At 43.6% G+C, this 16,461-nt stretch overlaps 1 protein-coding gene across 2 annotated transcripts in view; it reads left to right on the top strand.

Moving 5' to 3' along the window:
- The window catches only part of CFAP97D2 (CFAP97 domain containing 2), a 66,281-nt gene that overhangs the window by 31,606 nt on the left and 18,214 nt on the right, over positions 1–16,461 (top strand). The window contains exon 1 of one of the 2 annotated variants that reach the window (XM_082246006.1): positions 9,268–9,484. The exons of the other annotated variant lie outside the window; for it this stretch is intronic. Within the exon in view, the coding sequence (XP_082102132.1) occupies positions 9,281–9,484 (204 nt within the window). The 5' untranslated portion in view covers positions 9,268–9,280. Of the gene's footprint in view, positions 1–9,267; positions 9,485–16,461 lie in introns of those variants that run through there. 2 annotated transcript variants of the gene reach the window in all.

Genomic DNA, 16,461 nt, shown 5'->3' with positions numbered 1-16,461 from the left:
GCACAGGTCATAGTAAGGGCATGGCACAGGTCATGGTAAGGGCATGGCACAGGTTATGGTAAGGGCATGGCACAGGTCATGGTACAGGCATGTCACAGGTCATGGTACAGCCATGTCACAGGTCATGGCACAGGTCATTGTACAGGCATGTCACAGGTCATGGCACAGGACATGGTACAGGCATGGCACAGGTCATGGCACAGGTATGTCACAGGTCATGTCACAGGTCATGTCACAGGTCATGGCACAGGCATGTCACAGGTCATGTCACAGGTCATGGCATTGCGCTGCAGCGGCTTCAATCACTGTTCACTTACCTGCTCTCCTGGGCTGGCTCGCTGACTCGACCGTCGTGACTCCACACTCACACTGCGAGACGTTCACGGCACGCTGCTCCTCTCCTCGAGTCCTCTTCGTTCTTCTGACGGCGGCGGAAACTGGCGGGAAGGTGACGGAGTCGGGCGATGATGGTGAGTGACTGACACACGCACCGGCACCTCCCCCAACGACATCAGCAGGGATGTCCTGAATCATGATTGGTCCAGGCTGGAGTCTGGACCAATCATAGTCAGGACAGGACTAGTGGGGAGTGTCGGGCGAATTGCTTGCGCCCCGGTGACACCCAGAACGGCCGCCAATAGCCCAACATGGGATGCCAAACCCCCCCCCCCTCCATAGCCAGCAATAAGTCCGGCGCCCCATATTGGACTTTACAGACTTTACATGGTCATTTTTTTTTCTTTGAAGATGATTGGTGGGGCGGCGCCCCTGCGCCCCCTATCGACCGGCCGCCACTGGTTAATTATGTAAAAACATAAACATACAAACGCTACAGCCCCTTTTTTAAAGTAGAACTAAAATTGAAACTTTTTTTTTTTTTTCAGTTTTGGGTAGAATATGGGAAGGTTATAACCCTTATCAATTATTTGTTTTTTTTGCCATCTGTGTCCCATTGTGGAAATGTCTCTTCCCTTCCCATCCCATAGCCAAAACAGAAAGTGAGGGGTAATTCTCCCAAAGTGAGAAAGTTCCTCATTGGCACTAGGGTCACTGGAACTAGTGTGCCCATTGGAAGATTTCTCCTTTATTCCCATTCTGGGGACTCCTAATTGTGCAGCCTTAAGCTGGATACACACTATCCAACTTTTGTGGTTAGATTTCCTTCAGATTTACCTTTTCTATGTAGTGCAAGGGCCTGCCAGATTGCATACAAATTGAAAGTGTTTAGGTTTGACCTCATATTATATGGTTTTGGTAAGTCTAAAGGAAAAAGTCTTCAGAAAATCTTATAGTGTATATGGCCTATTAAGCTGGATACACACTATACAACTTTTGTTGTTAGATTTCCTTTAGATTAAAGCCCCGTACACACGTACCGAATGTCGGCCGAACAATCGGCCATATTTTGTCCGGTGCTGTCCTGTCAGTTGAAAAGTGCTAAAGACTGCACACGAATTTTGTCGGCCAACAACAGCCGACTGCAGAAGTGATGCCATGTGATGGTTAACTTTCCGTGTGTTTTTTCTTCTCTCTCTGAGCATGCCCAGTCTTGCTCATCTGCTGTTAGTTGGCCGAATTCTGTACTGACTGGCGACCAAGCGGCCGTTCTGATGACGGCCAACAAAAATTTTATAGCCTGCACACCCGATTCTGTTCGGCCGAAAAGTCGCAGTCGGTTGTCGGAAGCATCATACTAACAAGCCGACAATCGGCCGATCGTTCGGCGGCCGAATATTTACGGCCGACAATCGTGTGTACGGGCCTTTACCTTCAACTATGTAGTGCAAGGGCCTGCCTGATTGCATACAAATTAAAAGTGTTTAGACTTAACCTCATATTATATGGTTTTGGTAAATCTAAAGGAAAAAAATCTAAAGAAGATTGTATAGTGTGCATCCAGCTTTAACTCTCTCCTTCTAATTGTGCATATGTACATAAAATACTGGCTTGTCTGAGACCAGATCCACCTGCTTGTTTGACTATCAAGACTATCAAGCTATCAGCTTGTTTTCCTGTGAATTTTATTTAAATAAAATACTTTGTTTTAATTTTTTGTAGTCTGTTGCCTTTTTGAAGATTCTTCCTGTCTGCATGCATGCATGCTCTCAAGCAATGACTTCCTGATTGATTGATTGATTGATTAATTGATTAATTGATTTAGGCCCCTTTCACACAGCGACGGAGTCCATTCTGCTCAGCGGGGGATTGATCCGCCGCTCTCCACTGAGCAGGCGGATGACAGCTGTCAGATCCCTGCTCTCCTCCATGGGGAGATTGGATGAGAACGGACCGCCTGTCTGTTCTCATCCGATCTCATTCGATCCGATCCTCCAGACAGATGAAAAATAGAGTTTCCATCCGTCCGGATTTTACGGACAGGATCGGATCGGATAGCAGCGGGTGTCAGCGGACATGTCACCGCTGACATCCGCTGCCCCATAGGGATGCATGGAGCATCCGATCAGGTCCACCTGAAAAACTAACAGTCGGATCGAATTGGATTGCCCGTGTGAAAGGGGCCTTAGTTTCCTGATTTTGAGAACACTGGACCATGCCCACACTATGGGGTTTATTTACTAAAGGCAAATCCACTGTGCACTATAAGTGCACTTGAAAGTGTAGTCCCCGTAGATTTGAAATGAGGGGAAGCTCTGCTGATTTCTATCATCAATCAGATGCAATCAAAAATGCTGTTTTTTATTTTCCATGCATGTCCCCCTCAGATCTACAATGCACAGTGGATTTGCCTTTAGTAAATAAACCCCTATGTGTGTTAAAATGACCACTTCAAAAGCCTGTGTGACAGGGTGTCAATGCCGCAACTGGTAGACAGGGCATTATCTCCCTATAACAGTAAAGCTGGCCATAGATGGTTCAAATCTCATCTGGTTCAGCAGGTACTGGCCAACATTTGGTACAGACTGATTGTAGGATCGACTTGGGTGAAACCAACATGTTGGATTTTTCATGCGATTATTGCCAGCAGCACCGCATACTAGGACATTATGGCAGACTTACCTTTCAAACAAAGCCCACCAGTGCTGCACTGTTACCTTTCCATCTTCACCAGGATTCACACTTAGTGTGCCCTAAATGCAGAGCGTACTGCACATGCGCAGTGATGTCATTAGCTATCTATTGAATGGCACAAGTTTAGTAAACTTATAAGCTTAACTGTAGGTACAGGTTTAAAGTCAGAGATTGCTACTGCTTTAAGCCCTGTACTTTTAGAGATTTTGGTTATTACAAGAATTGTCTACATGGGAAAATGTTTGTATGGGTTGAAGTGAATCTCTTTAATTCAGAGATGGTCAGAGACTGCAGACGTGATACAAGAGATGATCTGAGACTGTGGACATGATACAAGAGATGGTCAGAGACTGTGGACATGATACAAGAGATGGTTAGAGACTGAGGACATTATACAAGAGATGGTCAGAGACTGAGGACATGATACAAGAGATGGTCAGAGACTGAGGACATTATACAAGAGATGGTTAGAGACTGAGGACATTATACAAGAGATGGTCAGAGACTGAGGACATGATACAAGAGATGGCCAGAGACTGCGGACATGATACAAGAGAAGGTCAGAGACTGCGGACGTGATACAAGAGAAGGTCAGAGACTGCGGACGTGATACAAGAGAAGGTCAGAGACTGCAGACATGATAGAAGATAGAAGAACACTAGGGGCGCCGGAGAGCACAGGGGAAGCAGAGAGCACTGGAGGAGCTGAAGGGCAGGAGGGAATGGGGGGGGGGGTTGGAAAGCAGTGCAGGGAGGTTGGAAGGTGCAGGGGGTGGAGAGCACTGGGGGTGGGGGGGACAGGGAGCACTGGGGGGGGCGGGCAGGGAAAACCAGGGGGATGGAGAGCACGGGGGGAACTGGAGAGCACTGGGGGGAACTGGAAATCACTGAGGGGGGAGCCAGGGAGCACAGGGTGGAGGAGAGCAATGGGAGAGCCAGAGAGCATAGCGGGGGGAAAGCACTGTGGGGAGCTGAAGAGCATTGGGGGGCTAAAGAGCACTGGGGGGGTTAAGAGCACTGAGGGGGGTTAAGAGCACTGGGGTGGGGGTTATGAGCACTGGGGGGGGGGTTAAGAGCACTGGGGGGAGGGCTGGAGAGCACTGGGGGGCCAGCAAAAGAAGTTGTATAGAAGGGGGATGGAGCAGCTGCATATGGAGGAATTGATCTTTCCCTATTCTTCCTGCAGCCGCTGAAAGCCTGCAGGAGGGAGAAGAGGAGAATCAAGCATTTGGCGGCTGTAGGAGGAATAGGGAGAGATCAATTCCTCCATATGCAGCTGTCCCACCCCCCTCCCCTCCTATACAACACACACTCGGGCACTCACCTTCTTCCTGCCGCAGCTCCACTCCCCCCCCGCGAGCAGCGTGGACTGAAGGAGCTGCCACCGCAGCTGCCTTCAGACTGAGATGCGGGCAGGACTCCGGCCCGACACCCCCCCCCAGTGCGTGGCACCCGGGGCGGGCCGTCCCCCTGCACCCCCCGTTGGTACGCCACTGCTTATACCTTCAGATATGCTGTGCACCTAAAGAGATGTAGCTGAACAAGGATCCAATTGCTTGTCATAGTGCTTGTAAGCTCGTCAGTATGCCTCTTCTCAGACTAGCCTTTGTTGCTGGCCTTGTTTGTTTAGATATCACTTGTAATGCTTTAATTGTGTTTGCTCCACACTTTGGTGCTTACGCTTAGTGCTATCTAGCCTTTGCAACAAGCTCCAGCTATGCAGTATGCAGTATGTTCAGTTTCTCGTAATCTTTGACACTATCAATTCCCACCTAGCAGGATTTTAGATAAGAATTACTGTCCCGTCCAGTCTCCAGACTACAGGGCTACTATCTACACTGTACAAAATTATAAACGCAACACTTTTGTTTTTGCCCCCATTTTTTATTAGCTGAACTCAAAGATCTAAGACTTTTCCTATGTACACAAAAGGCCAATTTCTCTCAAATATTGTTCACAAATCTGTGATAAATCTGTGTTAGTAAGCTCCTTCTTCCGAGATAATCCATCCACCTCACAGGTGTGGCATATCAAGATGCTGATTAGACAGCATGATTATTGCACAGGTGTACCTTAGGCTGGCCACAATAAAAAGCCACTCTAAAATGTGCAGTTTTATCACACAACACAATGCCACAGATGTCGCAAGTTTTGAGGGAGCGTGCAATTGGCTGTACAGAGCAGATGGCAGACAGCGTGTATGGTGTTGTGTGGGTGAGCGGTTTGCTGATGTCAACGTTGTGGATCGAGTGGCCCATGGTGGCAGTGGGGTTATGGTATGGGCAGGCGTATGTTATGGACAACGAACATTGGTGCATTTTGTTGATGGCTTTTTGAATGCACATAGATACTGTGACAAGATCTTGAGGGCGAGGCCCATTGTTGTGCGATTCATCTACAATCCTAACCTCATGTTGCAGCATGATAATGCATGACCCCATGTTGCAAGGATCTGTACACAATTCCAGGAAGCTGAAAACATCCCAGTTCTTGCATGGCCAGCATACTCACCGGACATGTCACCCATTGAGCATGTTTGGGATGCTCTGGATCGGCGTATACGACAGCGGGTTCCAGGTCCTGCCCATATCCAGCAACTTCGCACAGCCACCATTGAAGAGGAGTGGACTAACATTCCACAGGCCATGATCAACAACCTGATCAACTCTATGCGAAGGAGATGTGTTGCACTGCATGAGGCAAATGATGGTCACACCAGATACTGACTGGTTTTCGGACCCGACTGCATGTCTGGGACAGCTTACAAAATTCCCAACCCCTCCCCACCTTTTAAAAAATGCTGTTGGAAAAGGATATCAGGGGAATATCCAATTTTGTAAATGAGTAAGAAGGAGAGTTAGGTATAACTTTCTCCAAAATTTAAATGCATACAATTTTAGACTTCTCTATAAAATATTTAGGCAGCTATAAACATCAAGAGATGTATACAGGTTTTTGTCACAATGGTGTAGAGCACCAGGAAACGCAACCCACTTGCTTCCCGGTTCCTTCTCAACTTGCTGAGTCACAAGGGACTGTGGTAACAAGGTACTTTCCTACATGCGTTGTGATTGTCTGGTTATACAGTATTTAATCCTTTAGGACAAAGGTGGGAGAAGTATAAAATTGTAATGCTAAAGTTTTTGCAGATACAACTGCCAAACGATTATGTGGCCATTCTATTTCATGATACACCTTGTTCCATAGAATTTTATAAAAAATCTTTGATGCCTCTCTACCTTATGCAGGAAAACATATAATTTCCCTTCTGTGTAAATCAGAGAGCTTCTTAGGGTAATATAATGACTGGTAGGTGAAGCAATGGAGACAGAGGAATGGACAGACAGGTTTAGAGATACATATGATAAGTTCTGTGGGCACGGGGCCCCTTGTATAGCCTTCCACTCCTCATAAAAATATTCAGAATTGACTTCATGCTGTGGGTACAAGCTGGGCATGGACAACAGATGTGCACGCACCCATGCTCCAGCTCAGTGGCTGGCAACCAGCAGGCCACAGGTTCATGTTTGTTCTGACTGTTATTGCTTTCATACTATGCGTCAACACATCCGCTTTATGGGCACAATTCACTAAGCAATATTTTACTGCATCCTGATATGTGGTAAAATAACGCACAACCTTCCGGAAACAAAACTTTGCAATAGAAACTCGCATGTGTCATAAGTATGCCTTAAATATTGCATGAAACCGCGTGGTAAGTTATCTCAAGCATCTCGCGTGAACCCTATGAGTTGGGTATAGAGCTCAATGATAAGTGGCTTAGATAACCTTGTTTAGAAGTCTGAGAGTGGATCTTCACTAAATGAAACATGTAACATTGTATCACCATACAACAAAAGTTCACTCAGAAAAAAGTCACACAATCTTTGATAGATCCGGTATAAAATAAAAACATCAATCATAAATTCCACCAGATCACAGATAAATCATGCAGTCTATGTGGCATTAGTAAATAAATGACATTCCACTGGGTAACTGGTCACTCGTGCAGTCTGACAGGATCACCTCTATTCCATCACCAAGTGCAGGGGGTAAAGTAAGGAATGGCCACTCACCAGATCCCCATGTTCACCTATTCTCATAGATGAACACACATCGCCTGTAAATAGACGCCCAAGCACGCTGTCACAGAGCATGTATAGATCACTTTAGGCTGGTACACTGTCCGACTCTCTCTAGAAGCTCCACTTTAACTCCCGTGCCTTCAAGCACCATCCTTTGGTTCCACCCTTTGCCTAGGATATTCCCCCTTGATCAGCCTAAAGTGATCTATACATGCTCTGTGACAGCGTGCTTGGGCGTCTATTTACATGCGATGTGTGTTCATCTATGAGAATAGGTGAACATGGGGATCTGGTGAGTGGCCATTCCTTACTTTACCCCCTGCACTTGGTGATGGAATAGAGGTGATCCTGTCAGACTGCACGAGTGACCAGTTACCCAGTGGATTGTCATTTATTTACTAATGCCACAAAGACTGCACGATTTATCTGCGATCTGGTGGAATTTATGATTGATGTTTTTATTTTATACCGGATCTATCAAAGATTGTGGGACTTTTTTCTGAGTGAACTTTTGTTGTATGGTGATACAATGTTACATGTTTCATTTAGTGAAGATCCACTCTCAGACTTCTAAACAATTTTATATTGTTTTGTGCCGCTATTTATTTTCTTATACATTCTTACCAAATATTCTTGTTATTTGTTTAAGTGGCAGCAATTTTGGTATACATTTGTTCCAGTGATCAGCTGGTGCTTCCTGAAGCGCGGAGATATATTTACAGTGAAGGCGTGAGACTGTGATTTATTGTTTTAGGCTTAGATAACCTGAACTTCTGCAGGATATCAGCATCAGAGAATTGACCCAGCAGTGTGCGCTCCTTAAAGGTTCTTTCATTTAAAAGGACCACTTGAGATCTTCTCCTCCTCCTCTTCTTTATTGCTTTAAATTTCAGAAGACTGGATTCAAATGGCTCCATCCTATTTCATATGCCATCTGCCAGCCTCCAGGAACAATTCCTCACTAAAATCCAGCTGACCACTGCTCTAGCTTGCACTTTCCTGCCTATTTTTTAAACCAATCACTGGGGGGTCTGACCATTGCCGTAGTTCCTGCATAGTTATCTCAAACTTTGACCAGTACTTAATTGCCACATGCATTTATTTATTTATTTCCTTTTCCTAGTGAGTTTACATTTTCATTATTGCATGCGCTAAGTGGTCACGTGACCATCAAAATGCATGATGGTATAACCTTTAGTGAATTGTGCCCTATATCCCTAGTCCACCAGTGCTTACCCTATCCATTGGCAGCTGGAGCAAGGGGCAGAGAACAGTCGCAGGGCAGTACACACATTTTAAGCCATGTGTTAGCAGTGTTGGAGGGTGGGTGTTGGTTCAGTTCTGCTGCATGCTTGCCCTGAGCACTGGATGAGCCTGCCTGGTACTAGATACAGGTCCTTTGAGTTGACCCTTGTTGTGAACTTGTGTTTGTTAAAATGTATTTTTCATTTTTTTGCATCTACTTTTGTATTTCATTCTTTCTGCTTGTTACACGGAGATGGTGCTTTGGGTACTCTATACGTTTGGGGCCCTTGCCCTTGTCCTGTTCTTTATAATATCTCTTCATTCACACTTCCATAGCAAGACTTGTCTTTATAGCATTTATGTGTGAATGGGAAAATGAAGATTTTATTCTTTAAAAATTATTACTATTATTATTACTTTCCAACAAATGACCTGATTAATTTTATTCACAATAATGAAAATCTTACGGCGTAATCAGTGCTACTTTTTCTAGAAAAAAAGATCACTTGCCTTTGTTATTTTTGGTATTATGTCGGTATTTTGTAAAAAAAGCATCTTCAGTTTATAGCAGCAAGTTCTAAACCCTTGCCATATTTTAGCAAGGTAATCCATTGCTACTTCTAAATGAATGCACCGTTGACATTGCTTCTACTTCTCCTGTATCAGTCTTGGAGCACTTGGTGCATAGATCTATGTCTGTCATAGAAGCGGCCTGTTGCTCTTTTCACATTGCAGTTCCTTTACCTTTGGCATTCTGAGTATGGGATTAATCTTGTTGCAGTGTGTTATTATATAATCACTCAGCGGATTAGCAGGTTTACTTTATGATTGTTTGTTTGCGGATCTACCTCCACGGTGTTTAAAAGGTTAGCCGCAGCTATTCTCTTTTCTGCTTAACACCAATGCCATGGCAACTAGCACATGACTGGCCTCAAACACACTACGGTCTCCACGGCTTCTCTCCCAAGGCTCACATCCACTCTACCTCATTCATTACAAGGCTCTCAGGCTGTGTGGACAGTCACCCTGAAGATGCACAGAGCATATCAACCAATACTACCATGTGGTAACAAATATCTGCAGCAGAAATGGGACAAAACCTACTATGATGAGCATAAGAGAAAGGTACGGCATTGATAAAAAAAAAAGATGTTATTGTAGTTAGTTGTGATAAAGGTTCACAACGCTGAACCATTTATCTACAAAATAAAAACACAGTGGGGGAGATTAATAAAAGTGTCTGAGACAAACTTTGGGGTTGATTTACTAAAACTAAAAAGTGCAAAAACTGGTGCAGCTCTGCATGGTAGCAAATCAGCTTCTAACCTTAGCTCAGTCAATTAAGCTTTGACAAAAAAAAAAAAAAGGAAGCCGATTGGTTTCTATGCAGAGCTGCACCAGATTTTACATTCTCCAGTATTAGTAAATCAACCCCCCTTGTCTCAACTTGAGTGCAAACAATCAGGTTTTACATTTTCCAAGCTGTGGGGAAAAAAATTAAAGATCGGAGCTGAAGCCCCGAAGTTTGTGTGTGCACCTTTCCATCACGGGTGTTCTCTCCATCTACTGTGCAAGAATTCAGAATTTTTTTGATTTACTACACCATGAGTTTTCTATGTTTTTTCCTCATTTTTCAATCTATGGGAGATTTTGAACACAACATGGACATTTTAGATTCCTGTATTGGGGAATTTTTCAGGTATATGCATATCGGATTTTGATAGATTTTGTTATGGTGAGTGATTCATCTATCTTTAGAGACTATATTCATTTATGGGCTTGAAGACTGTGTTAACATCCATAGAAGAATTTTTTATGTTAGGCTCTGCAATCCTCTATGTTTTACAGATCGGAGCTGACTGGATTAGAGCAGTTCACCATTCATAGCGGAACTATACTTACCTGCTCCACCACAATTCTGGCCTTATATAGACATTACTTGTGCTGCCCTAATCTCCTTTTTCACCTTTCAAGCTGCCCATAGATGAAATCAATTTTGGTGGTCTTTACAGTCCAGCTTTAGTCTTATAACCTTCAAGACCTGAAATCCTGGTGCAGGAGATTGCAGTCTGCGCAACCTGCCATTGCCACCACCTTGTCCAACAGTCTTCTGTGTCCCACGTTGCCCATCTCTGTCAATTTTTTCATTTTGGAAAAGGGAATGTTTTAAAAATCCTGTAAATTTTTATTTAAAAAAAATTGATGGGTGAACAGACATTTGCTGACAACTAGCTGAACAAAGAAGGAAAAAATAAAGTTCCCTGGCTGTCTCTGACTTTAAGATTACATTGAGATGAAGGGCTGATTTACTAAAACTGGAGAGTGCAAAATCTGGTGCAGCTCTGCAGAGAAACCAATCAGCTTCCAGTTTTTTTTTTTTTTTTGAAAGCTTAATTGAACAAGCTGAAGTTAGAAGGTCATTGGCTAACATGCACAGCTGGACCAGATTCTGCATTTTCCAGTTTTAGTAAACCAACCCCACAGACCTGCAACAAGCATGACGATCAGGAGTATCAGAGTGAAGTCAGATCCTTCATACAATTTACATACTTCTACGTCACTGACCTAGAAAGTAATGAGAATTAGATTAGCTAAAAGCCAGAGAACTAGAGTATTTTAAAGGCTAGGTCATCAATGGCAACTTTAATTTTTCTGATTTCTTTAAATTCCAAAGGACATTTTGTGCTTTATCTGACTTAAAACACCCTTTTATCACCATTACTAATAGAGTGATATAACCAACTTTTTTAGACCTACAGTTTGCTTTTCATAAAATGTAAATGATGACCTGGATCTGATGTTCCCATGATTATTTTTATTAATATTATTCACAGGGGACTCAGAGCACTTTATCTGCTGTTTGGACATATGTTGAGGTAGCCATTTTGAACACACTCAGTAAAATATCATACTAGGGCCAATTTATTAGGCAACATGTCTTTGGAGTATAGGAGGAAACCAGAATACCCAGAGGAAATCATACAAGCATGGGGAGAACATGCAAACTTAATGCCGATAGTGTCATGACTAGAACTCAAATTGAGGACCTTAGAGTAAAGTAGAAATCTAGAAACCTAGAAAAGTGATGGCACAAAAAAGACTGAATGGTCCATCGAGTCTGTCCGTTTTCTTTTGTTACGTGTTCTGTATTTTTTTCTTCGTTAACCTTTTTGTCCGAGTATAGATCTTTGTTCTTCCCAAACATGTCTGAAACCATTTACTGCTGACTGACTCGCTACCTCTGCTGGAAGTTTTTTCGAAGCATCGACTACCCTTTCAGTAAAATAATACTTTCTAAAGCCGGCCAAAAAGGAGCACATTTTCATTCCTGCAACCACAGGTTGCAAAAAAAAAATTTGCTCAATTCCACCATCAACACAGTGTTGACAGGGGAATCTCTCATGCAGAGCCATTGTGTTCTCAGGAGGACAGGGTAAGCCATCCCTGAAGGGAGAAAACAGTGATTATTGCTATCGGCTATAACAGCCACTGGCAATAATCGCATGTAAAAACCAGCAGGCTGGTTGTCCTCAAGTTGATCGATCAACTTGGGTACCCTCAGCCTGCCCATACAAGAGTGCCAGGAGAATGTCCTCTAGAGCCCGAGGCAAACATGCCAAACCGTGCCTCCCCAAGATGCATGAGCATTATGTGTCTCCCCTATCCCCAATCAAACAACTGAGCACTAATTTGCATGATTACCGCTTAAGCATAAATTCTCTCTCCTCCCAATACAAATCCGCCCCCCCCTGCTGAAATCCCTCCTCCCATGACACATCTGCCCCTCCCATCCCCTAAATTCCCCAGCACAAATACCCCCCCCCCCCCAAAATAAAAAAATGACCCTTCCTAGCACAAATTCTCCACCCCTAAACCTTCCCCTCCAAGTACACATCCTCTCCCCCCACTCCAAATCCTCCTCTTCCAGAACAAATCCCCCCCCCAATTCCCCCCCTGCTAGCACAAATCCCCCCCCCCAATTTACCCTCCTATCACAAAATCCCTCCCAACAATCTCTATTAGCACAAATCCCCCCCCCCCCCCGAAAAAGAATAAAAAAATGTGCATGCAGTTTCACAGGATGAATAGCTCTGCAATCATTTTTTATAAATACACCCCGGTAGTATTTATTTTTTCTTGAAGAGTGCTATACCTCAGACCAGGAAAAGGGACATTTTAGGAGTAATAAGATATAGAGGGAATTGGTTCCAATATCAAAGACAATTGGGAGGTTTACTAGTAGTAGCTATGGTGTACCATTACTCTTCTCTTTTAGATGGATTTACTAATGGAGTTGAGAATCTTCACAAAATTAATTTTATCTAATGAAACCAAAAACAGCCAGGCAACCAGCATTTTTTTTAAAGGAGAAGGCAACTTCAGTATTTCTATTACTACAGGCATCCTTAAACTGCCATTCATACTAGTGTGATGTGTTGTGCATCTGCCTTTGCATTGCATTGCATGACAATGGAAATCTCATTATTCTCTATGGTGCCCATACACATTAATGCACCATGGTGCAGTGCAATTTTTGAAAAGGTGCGGGTGCATCATTTGGTACTACATAGTGTGTTTTTTGGCCCCCTAAAGATCAGTGTGAGTGTAAAAAAATTTATGTACATGAGTTTTTGGTGTAGATTTGTGCTTAACATCCAGTGTTATTCCTATTTGTTGACCTAAACAGAAATGCATGAAGACGCATGAAAAATACATCAAACGTGCGCTACAAAAACACACTGAAAGACGCATGATTATGCAGCAGTACTAATGTGAACCTAGCATTTTGATTCTAGCAGTGCAACAAATACCATTTTGAAGACTCTGAAACAATGTAGAGACTTTTTTTTTCTTGGATGCTGCTGCTGGAAAATCAATAGCATTCACTTACACGCACTGGAATTGATCTACTAAAGGAGTAGCGACTGTTCACTTAGCAAAGTAACTCTTTCTATGCGCCTTATTACTTTGTTGCTTAGTAGCACAGCAGCTATAAACATATTTACAAGTCGGTGTACATGTAAGTAAGTTTCCAGTTGAGCTGCACTAAATAACATACAATTATAGCCAAACAAAAGAGTAGTCAGGGTACCACTCGGTTATGCTACACTAAGCATACAATTACCATTTCTTTTTTCTTTTTGTAGAAGTACCAGTACAGAGATTGCTAAGATATGAGCTGGGGTTAGTGAACTGTGAAGTGAGGTGAGGTGCAGCAAAGTGATCGGAGGCTTGATTACCTTCAAGTGGAAGACAAGTCAAAACCTAACTAAGCTTAAGTTTAATATTACCCCCATTTTAAAGCCCGGTACACACCATTTGTTTGTTTTTTCCAATCAAACCAGCGAGTTGGAAAAAAAAAAAAAAAAAACATCAGCTACGGTCAGAGCTACTGTACTAACGATCTGACATTAGTACAGCGATCTCCCCCCAACTGAGCTCTTGTGTTCTGACAGGGGGAAGCCCCCCCCCCCCAATTCCGCCAAAACACTCCGATCAGCGATATCCGCCTTTGGCTGAGAGTGCTGACAGAGTTGCCAACATTTGAAAAAAATTTCCAGGGACACTTTGCAGCAAAGCTATCAATTACCACACCCACTTCCATGAAGCTCCACCCACTCCACATAATTAATCTCTTCCTACGTATCAGATTATAGGGTCTACTCAATAAAGAGAGAATTACAGGAAATTAAAAAGGGAATTTTAAACTTGAGGCCAAAGTAGCAGAGTTTGAATAATTCTCCCATTCAGCTGCACTACTTCTGCCTTAAGTTTAAAATTCTCATCACAATTCCCTGCAATTCTAAAGTGTCAAACGTGCTCAGGTGTGACCATACAGAAAATGTAAATATAAATAAAGTGCAAAGTGTAAATAAGTACATTAAGTAAGAAAGTGCAAAGTGTAAATAAGTACATTGCCGGGACAATGTAAATTACCCGGGACAGGCTCCTATTTGCCGGGACTGTCCTGGCAAAAACGGGACAGTTGGCAAGTGTGCAATGATCAGGAGCCGGGCAGTTGCTGGTTTTCCGGCTTCTGTTGGACTGGCTGACATACACACTGATGTCGGCCTGCATTCGGCCTGTGTGTACGGGGCTTAAGCCTATTGTATCCACCCTGTAAACCAGGGGTGTCCAACCTTTAGACCAGGGATCCTCCAAACTATGGCCTTCCAGCTGTTGTGGAACTACACATCCCATAAGGCATTGTAAAACTCTGACAAGCCCAGACATGACTAGGCATGATGGGAATTGTAGTTCCTGAACAACTAGGGCCATAGTTTGAAAACCCCTGCTTTAGACCTTCCTGGACCACATTGGAAGAAGAGGAATGGTCTTGGACCACACATACAACTCGCTAATAATAAGGAAAGTTGATGAGCAGAAAAAAGTTGGACAGATCACAAGTTAACAATCACTGATATAGATAATGTACCTATCCGAGTAATAAAATTTCATTTTTTTGTAAAATTTTTCATTACAAAAGTAAAAGAGGGCAACATATAACTAGTGTGATATTCTGACAAACTAACGCATCAATATCTGGTTGGATGAATGTAGTAGCAATTCTCAATGAATTCTCAAAGTGATCATCAGATATTTTTGTTCTAATTTTTTCCTTCGTGTTCTTCCTCCTTGAAAATAGTCGCTCACAAATATAGGTGCTGCTGAAAACTAACGACATGAATAAGTCATGATTGTGAAGAGTGGGATATATTTCTTTGGGAATATAAAAACTTATAAAAGTCCAGTAAAGAGACACTGTCAAATTTTCAGCTGCATGTGTTTGCTAAGTGTAAACACATTTTTACAAAAAAAATTACAAAAGATCAAGAATTTTAGGGAAATTCACGATTTTGTGTTCGGCCGCATTCAAAGCCATCTTGGGTCTCATGCAGCCCGTGGATCACAGGTTGGACACCCCTGCTGTAAAAGGAAAGATGTCTATACTTACCTATTCTGAACTGGCTCTGGTCCAGTCACATGACCTCTCCAGCGCCAGCTTCAGTGTAGAGGAGAAATCTCAGACAGGGTGGCTGCAGAACGTCACCCCTAAGCTTACTACACCGCATCCGTTGTCGGCTATCTCTGCCCTACACTGAAGCCGGCCATGTGTTCAGACTGGAGCACAGACATCTTTCCTTTTACAGGGTAGATATAATAGGCTTAGAATGGTGGTTTGAGTAGATTTAAAGTGTTACTAAACCCACAACAGTAAAATCAGAGTGTATATGCAGTAAAGCATGCTTGTTATACTCACTGTGGAACCTAAGGGGTTAATCCTCTGCATTTTGTAAAAAGGCTGATTGATCCTGTCTCCTCCCCTTCGTCCACTGTCCCCTAATAATTTCCTGATAACACAGAGTCTATGGAGTCAGGCTGCACATGCTCAGTTTGGTGTAAAATGCTAGAGAGTTTTTTTTTTTTATCTTGGGAGAGTGCATGTGATCAGCACATGGCCAATCAGCGCTGTTCAGACAGAGGGTCAGGGGTCCTGCAGTCTCATAGGACAGTCAGAAAACTCCTCCTACAAGCTTTAACCAGTATTTTTTTACTGGGCGGGCGGTCCTCTTTCTAAAAAAAATTGGTCCCAGCGGCGGATTCGCCGCGGGATCGCTTTGATCGGTGGCGGGAGAGGTGCCACCCCCCTCCTGTCGCTTCCCGGTCATTTTCTCCGCTTACCGGAGCAGTCGGTAGCGGGGAAAATGATCCAGTGCTCTCCCCTCCTAGGCAGGAAGTCGAGTGAGGGCAAGCTGGCCCCCACTCGACTCTTTGGCCTTGGAGGACCGGAGCGACGTCATACGTCACTTCCTCCCAACGCCCTTAAAGGGCCAATTTTTTTATGATGAGAAAATATGTTTAGTGTATATGTGAGATCTGAGTTCTTATTCCAACATGATAGCGACCCCAAACACACCTCCAAGACAATCACTGCCTTGCCAAAGAAGCTGAGGGTAAAGGTGATGGACTAGCCAAGCATGTCTCCAGGTCTCTAACATCCACCAGCTCCGTGATGTCGTCATGGAGGAGTAGAAGAGGACTCCAGTGGCAACCTGTGAAGCTCTGGGGAACTCAATGCCCAAGTGGGTTAAGGCAGTGCT

The sequence above is a fragment of the Pelophylax lessonae genome (assembly GCF_965119305.1).
Source record: "Pelophylax lessonae genome assembly, chromosome: 2".
Classification (NCBI taxonomy): Eukaryota; Metazoa; Chordata; class Amphibia; order Anura; family Ranidae; genus Pelophylax; species Pelophylax lessonae.
This window is presented reverse-complemented; position numbering and strand designations above follow the sequence as displayed.